The 22,526-nt window shown below is 36.0% G+C and overlaps 1 protein-coding gene across 1 annotated transcript in view; it reads left to right on the plus strand.

The window, feature by feature from the left end:
* PSD3 (pleckstrin and Sec7 domain containing 3) overlaps positions 1 to 22,526 on the plus strand; it is a 536,900-nt gene that overhangs the window by 384,538 nt on the left and 129,836 nt on the right. Inside the window, exon 11 of the mRNA XM_080796195.1 lies at positions 9,744 to 9,937. Coding sequence (XP_080652321.1) covers positions 9,744 to 9,937 — 194 coding nt within the window. The remainder of the gene's footprint in view (positions 1 to 9,743; positions 9,938 to 22,526) is intronic.

The raw sequence follows: 22,526 nt of genomic DNA on the forward strand, positions 1-22,526 counted from the left end.
AAAAACTGTATGATTGTCTCAGTAGACTCAGAAAAAGCATTTGACAGTATTTAACAACCTTTTATGATAACTCTCAACAAACTAGTTAGAGGATGTATCTCAAAACATAGTAAGGGCTGTATGTGACAAGCCCATTGCTTGTATTGTACTCAACAGTGAAACATTCCTCTAAGATCAGGAACATTGGCCAAGGATACCCATCTCAACATCTTGTTCAACATAATACTGGAAATCCTAGCCAGAGGAGTTAGATGAAAAAAAGAAATAAAAGGGATACAAATCAAAAAGAAGGAAGTAACAGTACCTCTGTTTGCAGATGACTGGTATTATATATAGAAAACCCTATAGACTTCAACAGAAACACTATTAGAATTAATAAATGAATTCAGTAAAGTTATATATGAGAATCAGATATCTTTCTATATATTAACACTGAACTATCAGAAGCAGATTTTAAGTAAATCCAACATACAGTAGCATCCAAATCAGTAAAATACTTAGGAATAAATTTAATGAAGGAAGTGAAAGACTGTACACTAAAAACTGTAAGACATTGATTAAAGAAATTAAGGAGGGCACAAAAAAATGGGAAAAGCATTTTGTGCTTATAGACTGGAATAATAGATATTGTTAAAATGTCCATACCATCCAAAGCAGTCTACAGATTCAGTGTAATCCCTATCAAAATTGCAATATCATTTTTCACAGAAATAGAAAAAAAATCCTAAAATTTGTGTGGAACCACAAAAGATATCATATAGCCAAATCCATCTTTTTTTTTCCTTTTTTAAAATTTATTTATTATTTTTCATCACATTAAGTATACTTTTTTTTGCCTTCTGTATGATTGATTGATTTGGCTTCAGGAGTAGAAGTTAGTGATTTATCACTTACAGATAAAACCCAGTGCTCATCGTAGCAAGTGCCCTCCTTAATACCCATCACCCATTTAACCCATCCCACACCCACCTCCCTCCTTCAACCATCAGTTTTTTTCTCTATTGTTAAGGGTGTCCTATAATTTGCTTCCCTGTCTGTTTTTTTTTTTCTTCCCATATGGTCATCTGTTTTGTTTCTTAAATTCCATATATGAGTGAAATCATATGGTATGTGTCTTTCCCTGACTGACTTATTTCACTTAGCTCAATTCTCTCTAGCTCCACCTGCATCACTGCAAATGGCAAGATTTCATTCTTTTTTTGTGGCTGAGTGATATTCCACTATATATATATATATATATATATATATATATATATATATATATGTATATGTATATATACACACACATATATATGCATATATATTTTTATATATGTATTTATGTATATATAATACATAAAATACATAAAATGCTAATTCAAAGAGATACATGCATACTAACATTTATAGCAGCATTATTTACAATAGCCACATTATAGAAGTAGCCCAAGTGTCCACTGACTGATAAATGGATAAAGAAGAGGTGGTGTATATGTGTGTGTATACTTTTTGAGAAACCTCCATACTGTTTTCTACATTGGCTGTACCAGTTTGCATTTCCACCAAAAATACAAGAAGATTCCCCTTTCTCCACATCCTCAAATCCTTGCCAACACTTGTTGTTTCCTATGTTGTTAATTTTAGATATTCTGACTAATATGAGGTGATATCTCGTTGTAGTTTCCATTTGTATTTCCCTAATGATGAATGATGTGAACATTTTTTCATGTGTCTGTTGGCCATCAGTTTGTCTTCTTTGGAAAAATGTATATTCATGTCTTCTACCTGTTTTTCAGTTGGATTATTCTTTTATTGGGTGTTGAGTTTTATAAGTTCTTTACATATTTTGGATACTAAACTTTCATAAGATATGTCATTTGCAAATATCTTCTCCCATTCCATACGTTTCATCTTAGTTTTATTTCCTTTGCTGTGTGACCATTTTTTTTTATGTAGTTCGAATAGTTTACTTTTGCCTTTGTTTCCCTTGCCTCTGAAACATACCTAGAAAAATGTTGCTGTGGCTGATGTCAGAAGAGAGTAACTTATATTATCTTCAGGGATTTTTATGATTTCATGGCTCACATTTCTGTCTTTAATCTATTTTGAGTTTATTTCTGTGTATGGTATATGAAAGTGGTCCAGTTTCATTCTTCTGCATGTAGGTGTCCTGTTTTCCCAATACCATCTGTTGAAGAGACTGTCTTCAGTCAACAAAACTAAAAGGTAACCTATGGAATAGGAGAGGATATTTGTAAATGGCGTAACTGATAAAGGGTTAGTATTTAAAATATGTAAAGAATTTATAAAACTCAAAATCCACGAATCAGATAATCCAGTTTAAAAATGGATAGAAGACATAAATAGACATTTTTCCGAAGACATACAGATAGCCAGCAGATACGTAAAGATGCTTAACCTCATTCATCATCAGGGAAATGGAACTCAAAACCACAGTGTGATGATTACCTCACAAATGTCAGAATAGCTAAAATTAACAACACAGGAAACAACAGCTGTTGGCGAGAATGTAGGAAAAAGGGAACCCACTTACACCCTGGTGGGAATGCAAACTGGTGCAGCCACTCCAGAAAACAGTATCCAATGTTCCTCAAAAAGTTAAAAATGAACTATGCTGTCATCCAGCAGTTGTCATACTAGGTATTTACCCAAAAGATACAAAAATACTAATTGAAAATGTTACATGCACTCTGGTATATATTGCATGATTATCTGCAATAGCCAAATTACGGAAACAACCCACGTGTCCATTGACTGATGAATGGATAAAGATGGGTGTGTGTGTGTGTCTGTCTGTCTAGTGGGATATTACTCAACCATAATTAAGAATGAAATCTTGCCATTTGCAATGACATGGATGGAGCTAGAGATTATTATGCTAAGTGAAATAAGTCAGTCAGAAAAAGACAAACACCATACAATTTCTCTCATGTAGAATCTAAGACAAAGGGAGGAAAACCAAGAAATAGACTCTTAACTATAGAAAACAAACTGATGCTTTACCAGAAGGGGAGGTGGATTGGGGGATGTGTTAAATAAGTGATGGGTATTAAGGAGTGCATTTAGGGTGAGAATTAGGTGATGTATGGAAGTGTTGAATCACTGTATTTATACTTCAAACTAATATTACATCAGATGTGTAATATAACCAAAATTTAGAATTGTGATACCTTCACTTTTGTATTTCTTTTTCAAGATTGGTTTGGCTATTCAAGGTCTTTTGTGGTTCTATACAAATTTTTGGATTCTGAATTTTGGATAGCTCTGTGAAAAATGCTGTTGTGTTTTAATAGAGATTGCATCAAATCTGTAGATTGCTTTGGGTAGTTTAGACATTTGCAATATTTGTTCTTTCAATCCATGAGCGTGGAATGTCTTTCCATTTCTTGACATTGTCTTGAATTTCTTTCATCAGTATTTTACAGTTTTCAGAGTACAACTCATCTCTTTAGTTATGTTTATTCCTAGGTATCTTATTGTTTGGGGCACAATTGTTAATGGGATTGTTTTCTTGATTTCTCTTTTTGCTGCTTCATTATTAGAGTATAGGAATTCAACAGATTTCTATATATTGATTTTGTATCCTGTGACATTACTGAATTTATTTATCAGTTCTAGTGATTTTCAAGTGGAGTCTTTAGGATTTTCTATATATAGTTTCATGTCATATGCAAATACTGAAAGTTTAACTTCTTCCTCACCAATTTAGACGCATGTTATTTTTGTCTAGTTGCTGTGTAAGTTACATTACTATGTTGAATAAAAGTGTTGAAAGTAGACAGCCTTGTCTTGTTCCTCACCTGAGTGGAAAGGTTTCCCATTTTTCCCCATCGAATATGATATTGGCTGTGGGTTTTTCATATAAAGCCTTTATTATGTAGAGGTATGTTCTGTCTAGACCTACTTCACAAAGGATTTTTATCATGAATGGATGTTTTACTTTGTCAGATGCTTTTTCTGCATCCTTTGAAATATGGTTTTTATCCTTTCTCTATTGCTGTTACCTGCTTGATTGTTTTGGAAATATTGAAATCCCACTTGATCATGCTGTATGATTTTTTTTTTTTTTTTGAGAGAGAAAGTGAGAAAGAGAGAGCGTGTGCACGCACATGGGGGAAGGGGCAAAGGGAAAGGAAAGAATCTTGATGCAAACTCCCCTTAAGCATGGACCGCTCCCCTGCAATGTAAGGCTCAGTCTCATGACCCATGAGATTGTAACTTGAGCCAAAACCAAGACTCAGATACTTAAACAACTGAACCACCCAGGCACCCTGATATGTAATTTTTTTTATGGTTTGTTGGAGTTTGTTTGCTAATATTTTGTTGAGGAATTGCATCTATATTCATGAGTGATATTGGCCTGTAGATCTCTTTTTTTGTGGTGTCTTGCCAAGCAATCTTGAAAAGAAGAACAAAGCTGGAGATATCATAAGTCCTGACTTCAAATTATACTATAAATCTATAATAATCAACACAGTATGGTACTACATAAAAAAGCAGACAAATAGATCAATGGGAATAGAATAGAAAATCCAGAAATAAACTCAAAGAAATTTGTTCAATTGATTTTTGACAAGACAGCCAAGAATTTCCCCATTATCATGGGGAAAAGATTGTCCCCTCAATAAGTAGTTTTAGGAAAACTGAATATCCACATGGAAAAGAATGAAAGTGGACCTTTTTCTTCTACTTTACACAAAATCAACTCAAATTGGATTAAATCTTTGAACATAAAACCATGAAACTCCTAGAAGAAAACATAAAGAATAAGCTCCTTGACATTGGTCTGAACAATACATTTTTAAGATTTTTAAGATTTAGGAACAAGAACAAAAATTAGTTGGACTACATCAAACTGAAAAGTTCTACACAACAAAGGAAACCATTAAGAAAATAAAAAGGCAACCTACTAAATGGGAAAAGACATTTACCTTGTTGGTGTAAATGTTAACTGGTACAGTCACTATGGCAGATAGCACTGAGGCTCCTCAAGAAGTTAAAAACAGAACTATCTGGAGCCTCTAGGTAGCTCAGTCAGTTAAGCATCTACCTTCAGCTCAGGTCATGATCCAGGGTCCTGGGATTAAAGCCCACATCAGGCTCCCTTCTTAGCGGGAAGTCTGTTTCTCCCTCCTTCTGCCCCCACCCCCTACTCTTTCACTCTCTCTTTCTGTCTTTCTCCCTCTCTGTCTTGTGTGCACACTCTCTCTCAAATAAATAAAGTCTTTTTTAAAAAGTAGAACTACCAGTAATCCAACTTCAGAATATATAGACAAAGGAAACAAAATTATCTGAAAGAATAACCTGTATTCTTATGTTTATAGCAGAATGGTTTACAATAGCCTAAGTATGGAAAAAAACCTAAGTATCAGTCTACAGATGAAAGGATAAAGAAGATGAGGTGTATATACACAATGGAATACTATGCAGCCTCTAAAAAAGAATGAAATCTTGTCATAGGCAGCAAACATGAATTAATCTGGAGAGCATTATGCTAACTGAATTAAGTTAGACTTTGAAAGATAAATACCCCACAGTATCACTTGTGATATTATCATATGTGAGTTTGTTTGTTTTTTTAAAGTTGAATTCATAGCAGTGGAGGGTATAAAAGTCATTTTCAAGGTTTGAGGTGTGGGGGAAGTTGGGAATAGCTGGCAAAAAGATATAAACTTTTCAGTTATAAAATGGATAAGATCTGAGGAAATAATGTATAACATGGTAACTACAGTTGATAATACTGCATTGAATAATTGAAAGTTTCTAAGAGTAGAATTTAAATGTTTTCTTACAAAAAATATTTATATATGTAATATTTATATATACATATATGTAAAGTGATAGGTGTGTTAACTCAGTGAAGGTACTCTTCATGATATATATGTATATTAAATCTTCATACTGTATACTTTAAGTATCTCACATTAAATTGTCAATTACACTCAAGAAAATTAATAAAACAACATAGAAGAGGAAAAATAATCTGTATAATAACTAATTGTAATTTTCCAGGATTTTTGTAATGTCCAGAAGATATTTTCTGAATATCAATACTGACCATTAATTTTAAGTAAATTAATAAATAAGTAAATCTCTTACATTGCATAAATCAGTTATTCCAGAGGGAGAGGAAGATGGCAGCAGAGTAGGAGGACCTTAGACTAATGTTGTTCCATGAACACAAACTAGGTAACTATCAAATCATTCTAAATAATCCAGAAATTGACATGAAGACTTTGGTAAAACAAACCCCACAACTAAAGGAAGAGAAGACATTGAATAAAGTAGGAAGTATAGAGATATGATTTGGGGAGAAACAGATGCCAGGTGCTACAGAAGGAAGAGAAGTGTGGTTGTAGAGAAGGATAAAAGAAAGAGGAGCACATGGGAACACATAAGGAGAATGTTTCCCCAAGCCATTGGTTTGGAAAACAAGAGGGTCTGGATTTCATGTATTCTTACCATCAGAGGGGCTTAGAACCTGGAGTTTTAAAGGTCAGCAGGCTTGCCTGGCATTGAGACCAGATGGCACTGCACTGCTCCTGAGAAGGCAGGCAAACAAAGCAGAGGCAACTAGACAGCATTATGCTAGGCAAAATAAGTCAGTCAGGGAAAGACAGATACCATATGATTTCACTCATATGTGGAATTTAAGAAACAAAAAAAATGAACAGAGGGACCAAAAAAAGAAGGAAAAAGAAGAAAGAAAAGGAAAAAACAAAGCAAGAAACAGACTCTTAAGTGTAGAGGACAAACTGATGGTTACTAAGAAGGGATGAGTAGGTGGATTAAAGAGGTGATAGGGTTAAAGGAATGCATTTGTTGTGATGAGCACCAGGTGATGTATGAAAGTGTATAATCACTATGTCGTACACGTGAAACTGTTACCCTGTATTTTCACTAACTGGAATATAACTAAAATCTTTTTTAAAAAATCACTTCTTTAGTAAAGTTGGGAGTGGGGAGACAAATAGATAAGCAAACTAAATATGGTGTACCATAAAATGAAATAATATTTAGCAATAGAAGGGAACAAACTATTGATTTGTACATATGGATGAATCTTAAATATAATTTGCTGAGTAAAAGAAACCAGTTTCATGCCATTTTGAAAAAGGGAAATCTGTAGGGCTGGAGGATATCAGTAATTTTCAAGAATTGGTAGAGGAAAGGAATTGACTAAAGGAGGGAAGCAGGAGGGAATTTTCTACATATAGTGAACATATCTAGTACATAGATTTGGTTTCTAAATACCGTTGCCCAACGAGAAGAACTGGATTTGTCCAACAAGAACTGGGCTTCTTGGAGACATTTCTTCCAGGGTTGAGATAAGGAAAATTTAAGATGAGCTTGGAAGCATCTTCTTGTGCTACCTAAAAGAAGTGCTGAAAAACAAAAAGGAAAAAGAGGAAGGCGTGTTGAAAGGACACAGAAGCCTCCTTGAGAGAATTCCCAGTGGCCAAAGCTGAAAAAAAAAATGGAGTAATAAATGTAATAATGATAGGTTTTATTATGATGCAAAAGAATAAGATTATATCCATGTGTCCATACTTAGAGAACAATTTTCCTATTACTGATGTAGAACAAATGAAGGAAATAAAAAAACACCATTAGATCAGCACAATAATAATTATCATAAGCAAAATCCACTGATGAATGTTTGTATTAGTGTGCAGAAGTTTAAGGAGAAACAGGCTATTTTCATAGTCACAAATTTTCCCCAAAACATTTACAAAAGAAAATTATAACATTACAGAGTAGAAACTTTCCAGACAGCACCTCAACCAAGTAATCAAGGTTAATATCACTAGTCATAAAACATATATAGCCTAATCTGATGCATTGAGAGGTTGCATCACATATGGTATCCTTCTGAAAAATGTACAGCATCAGTCTAATTTAACAAACCTAAATTGGGGATATTCTGTAACATAACTGGCCAGTTCTGATAATCTTCAAAATGTCAAGTCATGAGGGACAAAGAAAGAGTGAGGTTCTATTTGTGACTGGAGAAAACTAAGAAATCGGAATAACTACATGCACTACTGGATCATGGATAGTCTCCTGGAACAGAAAAAAAAATAATAATGAAAAAATTGGTAAAGTCTGAATAAAGTCTTAAGTTTAATTCATAGTATTGCATCATTGCTTTCTTCATTTTTAAATTTTTACTATGGTTATGTAGGTTGTTAACATTAGGGGGAACTGGGTAATGGGCAGATGAGAATGTAAGTACTATCTTTACAAATCTAAAGTTTTCTCAAAATTAAACGTTAAGTATAGATGTCTAAGAGTCCAGTGCTTTTGTATATCTCACAATAATCAAATAGCAGTGGAGGAAAAAAAGACTATTTCAACTTAATCACTAAATAAACACTTTTGATAATTATTAATTTTGTGGTTATTTTGAAGGTTTTTTTTTGTTTTTTGTTTTATTTTGTTTTAAGATTTTTATTTATTTATTTGACAGAGTAAAAGAGAGATCACAGGCAGAGCAGTAGTCAGAGAGAAAGGGGGAAGCAGGCTCCCGACTGAGCAGAGAGCCCAATATGCTCGATCCCAGGACCCCAAGATCATGACCTGAGCCGAAGGCAGTGGCTTAACCCACTGAGCCACCCAGGTGCCCCGGTTATTTTGAAGTTTTAATAAAAATACTCACTAATCAATATCTAATAAGCAATAAAACCAGAGATGATTGAGGAAATTGAACAGGTGAACTAAGACAAATGCTCTTAATTCGGTGCTGTGTTTGTTAGCAGTATATCAGCGTTTGTTAATTTTCTTCTTCTATTTGTTCCTCTTTATTGAATGTAACCATCCATTTTTTGCCTCCTTTATACTTAATGTACATTAGAATCTCAGATTTAAATTTACCCTCCTTGAAGGAACAGATTTTTTAAAAAGATTTTTTATTTATTTGGGGGGGAGTAAGAGAGTAGAGGACTAGGGAGGAGCAGAGAGAGAGGGAGAAGCAGACTTCCCACTGAGCAGAAAGCCCGATGAGGGGCTCAATCCCAGGACCTTGAGATTATGACCTGAGCCGAATGCAGATGCTTAACCTCCTGAGCCACCCAGGCACCCTGGAACAGAGATTTAAAATAGACTGGGCAATTACAGGTTTTGTCAGTTGCTGTTAAGGTGTCTCATACTTTTATGGCAGTTGAGAAAGTAGTACCTATAAGATGCCAAAGCACTTTGGATGACACCACCATCCTACCTCATTAATAGCTTTACTGGGGTTTCAGTATAAGAGAATTACCTGTTACATGCCAGATATAGTTCAATATTATTCACTGGACTGAATCTGTAATCATTTGTTATATTCTGTATACTTGGCAATGTGCTAAACCATGTAGAAATCAAAAATCAAAGTCAAAATCGTGATCTCTGCCAAAGAATCCCCACTCTTTTTGAAAGAGGACAGACGTGAAGACACTAGTGGGTAGAAAGAGCAAAGACTTTAGAGATTTTGCAGTCATATCCTTACTAGATCTGTGGCCTTGGGCATTTATTTAAACTTTCTTGAGTTTGTTTCGTTATATGTAATATGGGATACTAATGTCAGTCTTAGAAAATTGTTATGATCATTAATACCTGGCACATAAACACTTAGTAAATGATACCTGTTATTACAGTTTTTGTTATCAGGACTGATAGGCTATTGAAAACATTGTAGTTTATTACACTAAATAACTTTGTTTACTGATTGTTGTTAAGTGCTCAATCTTTGTTTTCTTCTTTAGAGATGATGAAGAGAAAAAAAAATCTCCATCTGAAGGTACTGATGAGAAGGCTAATGGAACACATCCAAAGACCATCAGTCGTATTGGGAGCACTACCAACCCATTCTTAGACATTCCTCATGACCCAAATGCTGCTGTGTACAAAAGTGGATTCTTGGCTCGGAAGATCCATGCAGATATGGATGGAAAGAAGAGTAAGCACAATTTGTTGTCATTGTCTATTTCATTTATTTCATCTTGAGGCTAAAATTTAAAGTGAATTTATCTGAAGTAAAGTCAAGCATGAAGAAAAAATATATTAGGTTTATCTAGAGAAATATTAACTGAAGTTTGATGAAGCCTGTAACCCTAAGTCAGAAAACTATTGTGGCACCTACTCTTCTCCAAGTAGAATTATAGGGCTTCAGAAATGGAAGACCTCTTGCAGATAATTCATTTCCAACCTTTTGTTCAATTATTTACTCTTGATTTCAGCAAATAATTCTGGATACTTAACTATGTACTAGCCATCAAAAATATAGCAGCCAATGGGATGGGCAAGGTCCATGTCTTCATGGAGTTTACATCTCTGGTGGTTGAGGGGAAGAGTGAATTTATAACACATAAAATAATCAATAATGTAGGATCCTACAGACAAGGAAGGGAAAGAATTATGGTCTGCACATATTTGAAGGGATTGGCCTCTATGGGAGATGGATAGGTATGTCATAAGCAAGTATGATTAGTACTAGAAAATTAAAGGAGTCCCATATGATGGCTCTGTGAAGTATGAGACATCATTATCTAGTGACAGGTAATAGTGTTAGAAATTTGAAAGAAATTAAGTATGTTTCTGTGCTTGAGTAACCTATGCAGAGGGTGAAATAGCAATTTGATATAGTTGAACAGGCTAAGGTAAGCTAGTATGTATGCTCAAAATTAGTGGGTTAAACCTTTAGGGTGTTCCTGCCTATCGACAAACACAAATAGGCACTGCTTGGATGGACAGTACCACTATTTCCATCTGTAGCTGGGTACTTTTTCTTAATGTGTTAGCACGTTTTATTGGGTTATGGTCAAGAGAAATATTGTAACAGAGTGGCTTTGACACTGACATACGATGCTGAGTAAGTTTCTCAGTTTTTCCAAGTTCCTTAGGAGTACCTCTATCATATATCCTATACTCTATATACTAGCCTATTAGACTACTTAATTTTCTGGAAGAGAATTTTTTCAGGACTCATAGTTGCAAGTGGCAGCAAGTCTAACTGGCTTAGGAAAAAAAGGGCAAGGGCACACTTAAAATGAGGAGTGTTGCCAGGACACTTTGTCCATTTCTGTCTCTGCATTATATTGCATGTCACCTTTACTCTTTGAAAACAGGTCTCTCTTACATGGCAAGATACATGATTATTAGCAGCATTTTAGAAAATGTGTTCAATTTTGTCAACAAAAAGTATTCTCATTCTTTCCTAATTTTGAATTTACTATATTCTGGGAAGAACTCTGATTTGTATGACTGAGAGATGGAATACTATAATTGTCAGCACTCACTTGGTTGAAATGCAAAAAGGGAAAGTTCCCTCAAGAACGAATAAGATACAGTTTTCATGGAAAAGGGGTTTCTTTTTGGCAGACAATGCACTAGATATTCATCTCTTTGTTGCCAGCATACATGCATACACTTTCTCCAGCCAATTCAAGCAAAGCTTTTGGAGAACATAGTACCATTTTTCATTTATAACCACAGATATACTCATCTCTGTCCCACATGTCGTGTCTAGGAGTGGCTCCCATCTCCAAGGTTTAAATTTGCTGGTCAGTGTCCATTTTCCCTAGGTAGGGATGTAAATTCACGCTATAGTCTAAATAAAAGTACAGAAATATATGACATAGTTTATATGAAGTACTAGAAACAAAAAGTAGAATAACTGCAGTTTAAAATACCAGTTCAGGAAAGGCAAAAAAGGAAGCAATACCAATCATTGATTTAGTGTATTTTACTACATTCTGCAGAGTTAACCTACTTGAACATCTTTTCATTGATTCACTTCCCTAGCAATGGATTGACATAATTGATTAACTTATTCCAAAGAGTCCCTAGATTTGGCCTACCAGTGAAATTTTCTTTCTGTCTTGTTTTCCTGGTACACTTCTAAGGATTATTGGAGAAAATTACCTTGCTGGAAGCTCTGCTCCCTTAGCAGCCCACTGTATATGAGTATAGGTACAAAACCTGGGAGTTGCTTAATAGTTGAGCCATCCTAGACATTTTATATCACGCTAGATTTTCCTGCCGATATAATGCCTTTAAACCCTTAGTTAACTCCTCTGAGACCTTGAGATTCATTAGGTCAGTTTTAAGTGTCATGGGACTTTTATCTTTTTAGCAACTTAAGAATTTCTGCCTAGGTGAGACACTCCCCCAAAGACCAGCACAAGCCCCTGCCCACATCATGTCCCTAAAGCCTAAAGTTTTAAAAGTCAGCAGACTTGGCTGGATATAGCTCAGAGGGCATGGCATTACACCTGGAGAGAAGTCAGACAAACAACCCAGAGGGAGACTGTACGAATAAACAGTGGGGAGATTATTCACTCTTCTTGGCCTGCCTCCCAGAGAGGCAGCATGCATAGTACTCCTCTCCAGGAACAGAGAAACCGGGTAGGGCCATTTCCTCCACCACCCCTCAGCATAAACACAGAGCCACCTGGGGTAAGCAGCAAAGTGCCCACACTGGCTGGCTAACCTGCTTACACCAAGTCACATCCCTGCAGTCTGGTAGTACTGCCCTTCTCCATAAAGCTTGCCTCTGTCCCAGTGCTGCAGGCCATTTCCACAGAAGATCAGCAGAATTCCCTGCCCACACCACAGCTCCTGACCAGAGTTCTTTATGGCTTCAGTTCAAGTGGAAATATCAAGTCTCATTTAACATGCAGACCAAAGTGCACCTAGTTAAAACATGCCACATTCTAGTCAAGGACCAAACACTTCTCATTTCAGGCAAGGAGAACCCCTGCAGAAACTGACCTGAAGGATACAGCAGCCAAAACACAGTAGTAGAGAGCACACAGCACACACCAGAGACCCTATCTGATGTACCAGGTTCTGGACCTATATGATCTCTTCTTGATAAAGCCATGATTGTCAGGAGCAGGAAACATACATGCTTTTCTAACACAGAGAGGAAGAGAGATTTAAAGAAAAGCCAAGGACATAGAAATTTATCCCAAATGAAAGAAAAAGATAGGGTCACAGCCAGAGAACTAAGCAGAACAGATAGAAGTAATATGACTGATGGGGAATCCAAAGCAACAATCATAAGGTTACTTGCTAGCTTAAGAAAAGAATGGAAGACCAGGGAGACCCTTATTACAGAAATAAAAGAGTAAAAAAACAATTAGAAATGAAAAATTCAGTAACTGAGATTCAAAACAGGCATGATGCAATGAACACAAGGATGGAAGAAGCAGAGGCAGAAAGAAGTGACATACAAGATAAAATAATGAAACATAAGCTGAACAAAAGAGAAAGAATTTTGCAATATGAGAATATACTTACGGAACTCAGTGACTCCATCAAATGTAATAAAATCCATATTATAGGTGTACTAGAAGAAGAAGACAGAGAAAAGAGGACAGGGAATTTATTTGAGAAAATAATGTATGAAAAGAGAAAAGTCTTAAAAACAGCAAGACAAAAAGAAGTCCCTAACTTACAGGGAAGACCCATGAGGCTAGCTTCAGATCTCTCAACATAAATTTGGCAGGCTAGGTGGTAGTGACATGATATGTTTATAGTACTGAATGGGAAAAATCTGCAACCAAGAATAGCAAGGCTGTAATTCAGAATAAAAAAGGTAAAAAGAGTTTCTCAGACAAAGAAAACTAAAGGAGTCCATAGCCATTAAACCAACCCTGCAGGAAATATTAAAATATTAAAAGGGAAAAAATATTAAAAGCAAAGACCAAAGTGACAAAGACAAGAATGTAATAGAGAAAATTTCCCAAAACAACAAGCCAAGTAATAAAATGGCACTAAATACATATCTATTAGTAATTACTCTTAATGTAAATAGATTAAGCACTCCAATCAGAATATGCAGTGTCAGAATATATTAAAAAAAGAAGACCCATTTATCTGCTTACAAGAAATTGATTTTAGACCTAAAGACACCTATGCATTGAAATTGATGGAATGGAGAAATACTTATCATGTAACTGTACATCAAAATAAAGCCAGATTAGCAGTACTTCTATACAACAAACTAGACTTTAAACCAAACACTGTAAGAAGAGATGAAGGGCATTATATCATAACCAAGGGGACAATCTAAAAAGAAGAGTAATTGGAAGTATTTATACAGGCAGTGTGGAGTCACCCCAATATATAAAACAATAACAAACATAAAGGAACTCATTAATAATAATACAATAATAGTAGGGGACTTTATCTCCCCAGTTACATCAATGAACAGATATCTAAGCAGAAAATTGACAAAGAAACAATAGCTTAATAACTTTGGATGATGCACTGGACCAGATGGACTTCATAGATATATTCAGAATATTTCATCCTAAAGTGGCAGAATGCACTTTAATGCAGGTTCTTTTTGAGTGCACATGGAATGATGTCCAGAATAGATTATATACTAGGTCACAAATCAGGCCACAAGTACAAAAAGATTGAGATCATGCCATGCATCTTTTCTTTTTTTTTAATATCAAAATTTTTTTATTTAATTTCTTTTCAGTGTAACAGAATTCATTGTTTATGCACCACACCCAGTGCTCCATGCAATACATTCCCTCCGTAATACCCACCAGCTGGCTCCCCCAACCACCCATCCCCTGCCCCTTCAAAACCCTCAGATTGTTTTTCAGAATCCATAGTCTCTCATGGTTCATCTCCCCTTCCAATTTCCCTCAACTCCCTTCTCCTCTCCATCTCCCTATGTCCTCTATGTTATTTGTTATGCTCCACAAATAAGTGAAACCATATGATAATTGACTCTTTCTGCTTGACTTACTTCACTCAGCATAATCTCCTCTAGACCTGTCCATGTTGATACAAAAGTTGGGTATTCGTCCTTTCTGATGGAGGCATAATACTCCATAGTGTATATGGACCACACCTTCATTATCCATTCATCCGTTGAAGGGCATCTTGGTTCTTTCCACAGTTTGGCGACCATGGCCATTGCTGCTATAAACATTGGGGTACAGATGGCCCTTCTTTTCACTACATCTGTTTCTTTGGGGTAAATACCCTTGCATCTTTTCTGACCAGAGTGCCATGACTTGAAGTCAACCACAAAAAAAAAAAAAATTTTTTTTTTGAAAGACCACAAACATATGGTGGTTAAACAACATGCTACTAAACAATGAATGGGTCAACCAGGAAATCAAGGAAGAAATAGAAATGTATGTGGAAACAAATAAAAATGAACACAACAGTCCAAAGCCTTTGGGATGCAGCAGAAGCAGTCCTAACAGGGAAAACAATAGCTATACAGGCTCAACAAGCAAGGAAAATCTTTAACAACCTAACCTTATTTCTAAAGAAGCTAGAAGAAGAACAATAAATGAAGCCTAAATCCAGTATAAAGAAGAGAATACTAAAGATTAGAGCAGAAATGAATGATATAGAAACTAAAAAAAAAAAAAAATCAATGAAACCAGGAGGTGGTTCATTGAAAAAATGAATAAAATTGCTAAGTCCCAAGCCAGACTTACCAAAAAGAAAAGAGAAAGGAACCAAATAACTAAAATCAAAACAGGAGACAAAAATTAACCACCAACACCACAGAAATAAAATTATAAGAAAATATTATGAAAAACTATATATGCACAAATTGGACAAACTGAAAGAAATGGATGTATTCCTACAAACATGTGAACCACAAAAACTGAAACAGGGAGAAATAGAAAACTTGAAGAGACCAATAACTAACAAAGAAATCCAGGGCTAGGTGGCTTCATGGGTCAATTCTACCAAACATTTAAACGACAGTGATTACCTGTTCTTCTCAAACTATTTAAAAAAATAGAAGAGGTAGGAAAACATCTACATTTATTCTATAGGCCCAGAATTACCCTGAATTCAAAATAAAAATTCCACTAAAAAAGAGAACTAGAGGCCAATATCCCTGATGCTTGTGGATGTACAAGTTCTCAATAAAATAGTAGCAAACCAATCAAACAGTCCATTGAAAAAGCATTCACCACTATCAAGTGGGATTTATGCCTGGCCTGTAAGGGTGGTTCAAGATTAGAAAAACAATCAAAATGATACACCACATTAATAAAAGAAAGACAAGAACCACATGATACTTTCAAGAGATGCAAAAAGAGCATTTGAAAAAAATATGTAACATCCATCATCCATTCATGATAAAAAAAAAAAAGACCCTCAACAAAGTAGAGTTAGAGAGAATATACCTCAACATATAATAAAGGCCATATTGAAAAGCCCACAACTAATATTCTCTTCAATTGGGAAGACCTGGTCGGTAACAAGACAGGGATGTCTGCTCTCACCACTGTTACTTAACATAGTACTGGAAATCTTAAGCATCAGCAATCAGACAACAAAAAGAAATAAAAGGCATCCAAATCGGCAAGGAGGAAGCCAAACTTTCACACTGCACAGACAACATTATACTCTGTATAGAAAACCCAACAGATTCCACCAAAACTCATACATTCCACTAAAACTCATACATGAATTCAGCAAAGTCGCAGGATATAAAATCAATGTACAGAAATCTACTGCATTTCTCTATGCCAATAATGAAGCAGCAGAAATCAAGAAATTGATCCCATTTACAATTACACCAAAACCTCTAAGATTACCTAGGAACAAACCTAACCAGAGAGGTACTCTGGAAACTGTAGAACACTTATGAAAGAAATTGAAGTTTGAGATCCTTATAACTGGTTACTTCCTTTTGTATTTTCCTAGCATTTGTGCTATTGTCATCTCTTTTCCTTGTGTATAAAACTCATAGTACATTGTGATTATTTTTGCTTTAAATAGAAATGTAGTTTTTACTTTTACCCACACATTGACTATTTCTGGCATACTGAGTTTCCTTTTTCATTTCCAAATTTCCATTCAGTATCTTTTCTTTTTCTGCTTAAATAATTTCCTTTAATATGTCTTATATAGTAAAGTCCTGCTAGCAAGAAATGTTCTCATGTCTTACTGGTTTAAAAAGAAAAAGGTACACTGCATCTTAATTTTAGGAATTTTTGATTGCTGGTTGTAGAATTATTTGGCAGTGTTTTCCTTTTCCCTCAGTAATTTAAAAATGTTCTATTTTGCAATGCCCTGTATGGCTTCAGGCAAAAAACCTGCTGACATCATTTATTTCTCTGTACCCATAATGGTTTTATTTTCTCTTTCTGGCTGCTTTAAAATTTTTTTCTTTTTATTTTTGATTTTCAGCAATTTTATTATGAGCTGCCTTAGTGGGATTTTCTTTTTATTTTTCTTGTCTGGTGTTGATTGAATTTCTTGTATTTGTCAGGTTATATTTTTCACCAATTATGGAGATCTTTTAGCCATTATTTCTATAGCACCCACCCCTTTTTCTAGGATTCTCCTTTCCTATATATTTGACTACTTGATACTACACAAAAAGTTTAAGGCTCTGTTCAATTTTTTTCCAAATCTTTTTTATGCTTTCAGAACTTTCTTTTATTTCATGTCTTCGGTTTTACTATAGTATTTGTCATTGCATATATAGCATATTTTTAAATATTTATATATATATATAAATATATAAATATATTTGTAAATATATATTTATATTAATGTAAAAAATATTTTTTAATATTTACCAAAGCTGTATTAACGTCCTTCTCTTTGATTCTTTTCTCCCTGGGATTTCCAGGACTGTTACTTTGATTAATTTTCCTGCTACCTCTAGGTTATAGTTTTCTTTTTCTTTGCATTCCTAGTAATTTTTATTTGAATGCCAGATGTTGTGACATTTCCGGAGACAATTTAGTTATGTGCCATTAAAGAATGTTGGATTTTATCCTGTTGCATAGGTAAGTAACTTATGAATTAACTGAATTCTTAGAGGCTTGCCAACTTTACTCTTTGTCAGGGTATAACCAAATCAGCCTTTATTCCGGAACTTATTTTGCTTTATACTGGGAACCATTATTACTCTTTAGCATCCAGTGCCCTAGTATTACAAAGTCTTTCCCTCCTCTGTCTGATGAAGACATAGACTATTTCCATCCCCACATGGGCTTTTGAAATTGTTCATCTCACAACTGTTTGGTTATTCTTTTCACATGTGACCATATCAGTGCTATAGCCAAGACCTGGGAATTCCTCTGTGGATCTCCAGAGCTATCCTCTTGTGTACCTTTCCTCTCTCTCGTACGCTGATGAACAAATTCCAGCCACCTCAGCCTCACAAAAGTCAGCACAAGTTCTTAATGCTATTTTGGCACCCTCTTTCACTATTGGATCTTAAATACTTCCTTCAAGCAGTTATCTGGGCTTACCTCTTTTGTTCCTTTCTCTTTAGAACCAATTTAAGCTGCCTATTGCACAACATCTGGAAACTTTTGGTTTCTAATTGTTTTCTAATTATGAAAGGAAATAATTTTTTGTAGCAGTTAACCTTTTGTTTTGTAGCAGTTAACCTTTCATGGACATAAGGAGAACTAAACTGATTACTGATCACTTTTGTTAAGAAATTTTTTTCTAGTTGCCTCAGGCCTCAAGACTTAATATTTACTGAGCTATGAAAGTGAAATGGAATTTTAATATCAAGCTCAATGGCAAGGAGGAAGCCAAACTTTCACACCGTGCAGACAACATTATACTCTATGTAGAAAACCCAACAGATTCCACCAAAAAATTGCTAAAATTCATACATGAATTCAGCAAAGTCGCAGGATATAAAGTCAATATACAGAAATCTTTTGCATTTCTCTATGCCAATAATGAAGCAGCAGAAATCAAGGAATCAATCCCATTTACAATTGCACCAAAACCTGTAAGAATAAACTTAACCGGAGAGGTAAAAGAGCTGTACTCTGGAAACTACAGAACACTTGGGAAAAAATTGAAGAGGAAACAAAGAAATGGAAAAACATTCCATGCTCATGGATTAGAAACATTGTTAAAATGTCTATCTACACATTCAGTGCAATCCCTATCAAAATACCACCAGCATTTTTCACAGAGCTCGAACAAATCCTAAAATCTGTATGGAACCACAAAAGACCCTGGATAGCCAAAGCATTCCTGAAAAAGAAAAGAAAAGCTGGAGCCATTACATTCTGGACTTCAACCTATGTTACAGCTCTGTAATGATTACAGCAATATGGTACTGGCACAAAAACAGACACATTGATTAATATAACAGAATAGAAAACCCAGAAATGAACCCGCAACTATATGGACAACTACTCTTCAATACAGCAAGAATGAATATCATGAGAAAAAGTCTCTTCAACAAATGGTGCTGGGAAACTGGATGGCAACATACAAAAGAATGAAACTAGATCAATTTCTTATACCATACACAAAATAAATTCAAAATGGATGAAAGGCCCAAACGTGAGTTGGGAAACCATCAAAAGCCTAGCGAACACAGACAGCAAACTCTTTGGTCTTGGCCAGGCAACTTCTTACTACTCATATCGTCAGAGGGAAGGGAATCAAAAGCAAAAATAAACCATTGTGATTTCTTCAATTTAAAAAGCTAATGCACAGCAAAGGAAACAATCAACAAAACTAAAAGACAGCCTAAGGAATGGGAGAAAATATTTGCAAATGTCATATCTGATAAAAGATTAGTATCCAAAATATATAAAGAACTTGTCAAACTCAATACCTCAAAAACAAATAATCCATTTAAGAAATAGAACACATGAATAGATGTTTTTCCAAAGAAGACAGCCAGATGACTAACAAAACATGAAAAGATGCTCAACATCACTCATCATTAGGGAAATACAAATCAAAACCACAATGAGATACCACATCACACCTGTCAGAATGGCTAAAATGAACAACACAGGAAACAATAGATCTTGGCACCTATGTGGAGAAAGGAGAACCCTCTTTCACTCTCTTGGTGGGAATGCAAACTGGGGCTGCCAGTATAGTAAACAATATGAATGTTCTTCAGAAAGTTAAAACTTGAACTACCCTGTGACCAGCAATTGCACTACTAGGTGTTTATCCAAAGGTTACAGAAATATTGATTCAGAGGGACACCTGCACCCTGATTTACTAACAGCATTTTCAACAACAGCCAAATTATAGAAGGAGCTCAAATATCCATTGACTGATAACTGGATAAAGAAATTGTGGTATAGGTGTGGAGAGTTAAGATAGCAGAGTAGTAGGGGTACCCTTGTCCTGCCTCATCCCTTGAACACAGCTACAGAGATATCCAATCATTTAAACACCTAGGAAATTGTTCTGAGGATTAAGAGAACAGTCTGCACAGTTAAAGAGAGAAAGTGGCATGTACAAGGTGCAGTGATGTGAATTGGAGGACAGAAAAGCCACAGTGCCATGAAGAGGAGGAGGGAGCACTTTCTGTTATGGAAAGAAAGAGAGAAAATGAGAGGAGGACAGAGAGCAGCGCATTGGTTCACACAGGAGAAACACTTCCCCAAAACCATTGACTGGAGAATCCAGAGGAACCGGGCTATCTCTAGTTTTTATAAACAGAAGAGTTCAAAGTTTGAAGTTTTAGAAGACCATACCATTCACAGGATTCCAGCTGGGTGGGCAGCATTTCTCCCAGAGAGAAAGAGGACAGAGACCTGAAAGCAGAAAACATTGTGTAGGGATCCCCTGGGTCACACTGGGAGAGAACATTCCCCTTCCTAGGGTACGTCTGAAAGAGGGTATATTGCCTCTCCAGGGAAAAAAATACCCTCCAGGCACCATTAAGAAGTTCTTCATTAGCAAGGGACAGAAGAATGCACAGAGGGCAGATAACCTGTTCACAGCTTCTCATTGTGCTTTACCATAAACTCCAAGCACCTACACTGCTATGCGTCTGCTTTCCTGGGACAAAACAGCACCAGACACAATGTGGTGAGGTTCTGCTCCAGAGGAGAGGAGTGGGTCTGTGCCATAGCAGGTCCCTTAAGATTTGGAGTTTTGTGTTCCAGGAGAACTGTGGCACTGGATGTGCCCATGGCTCAGGCACAGACAGATTGAAGGCAGGGATCAGCCTGGGACACCAAAGGGAGGTTGTTCACTTTTCTCTTAGGCCTTTCTGAACAGTGTCAGTCTGAGCTCCCCTCTTTGGGGATGAGAGAGTGGGGTGATGCCATCTTTCCCTCTCCCAACAACATGATTGGACCTCAGTGAGCAACTTAGCACCCCTAGTGGAGTCTTGAGCCACTTACACCAAACCCTGCCCACTGCTCCCTGCAGGTGCATATTTACTCAGCAAGTTGGACACTGAGCCAGCACAGCAGGTATCTTCCACAGAGGAATAGTATAAGCCCCCCACATGCACCAAGTCTACTGGCTCATAGAGTGCTCCAAAGTGTCACCTTCAGTTCTGGTGGAAACAGGACCAGGCTTTCTTTTTTCTTTTTCCTATAGAATCAGGTTTATAGTTTATAGTTTTGTTTGTTTGTTCATTTCCTTTTCTCTTTTTTAGTATCAGGCTTTTTTCTTTCTTTCTTTGGAATCAGACTTACCGCTTTTAGTATTTGTGTATTTGTATTTAGTATTTGTGTATTTGTGGGGCTTTTGTCCTTTTCTTTTTTTGGATCACGTTTAGAAAAGGGGGCAGGGCACCCGCATGGCTCAGTTGGTTAAGCGATTGCCTTCAGCTCAGGTCATGATCCTGGAGTCCTGAGATCAAGTCCTGCATCAGGCTCCCAGCTCCACAGAGAGTCTGCTTCTCCCTCTGACCTTCTCCCCTCTCATGTTCTCTCTCACTGCCTCTCAAATAAATAAATAAAATCTTTAGAACTAAATAAGTAAATAATTTAAAAGTTTTTAAAAAAACCAGGCTTATTGTATCAAGCAAATCAAAAGCATACATGGTTAGATGTCTAAACACTCCCCACTGCAAGCAAAGAAGAACTCTGCAGAGGACTGACCAGTGGGAAGGGGAAGCCAAAACACAACAATGGAGTGCACATAGCATATACCAGGAAGACTTCCTGAAGTGCCAAGCCCCGGACAGGGTATTACCCCTTCCTGATACAGCATTACTCTTAGGAGCAGGGAATATAACAAGCTCCAAAAGACAGAAACCTAGAAAAAATTACAAGATGGAGGAATTCTCCCCAAAAGAAAGATCAAGAAGAAATCATATCCAGCAATTTATTCAAAACAGATATAAGCAATATATCTGAACAAGAATTTAGAACAGCAGTCATAAGAATATAGTTGGACTTGAAGGAAGCATAGAAGGCATCAGAGATACCCTTGCTGGAGAGAGAAAAAACATAAAAAGTAGTGAGACGGAAAGAAAAAATGCTTTAACTGAGATGCAAAACTGAATGGATAAAATTGTAATGAGGATGGAAGAATCAGAGGAGTCAATAGGTGATAGAAAAGATAAAATTATGGAACATAATGAAGATGAAAAGAAGAGAGGAAGAAAACTATTCACAAAATTAACTTACAGAACACAGCAACTCCATAAAGTGCAATAATATCCATATCATATGAATCCCAGAAGAAGAGCAGGTTATTGGGGCAGAAGGTTTATCTGAACAAATCATAGCTGAGAACTTTCCTAACCTGGGGAAAGAAACAGGCGTTGAAGTCCCAAGAGGCACAGAGAACTC

This window comes from Martes martes, assembly GCF_963455335.1.
Source record: "Martes martes genome assembly, chromosome: 2".
Classification (NCBI taxonomy): Eukaryota; Metazoa; Chordata; class Mammalia; order Carnivora; family Mustelidae; genus Martes; species Martes martes.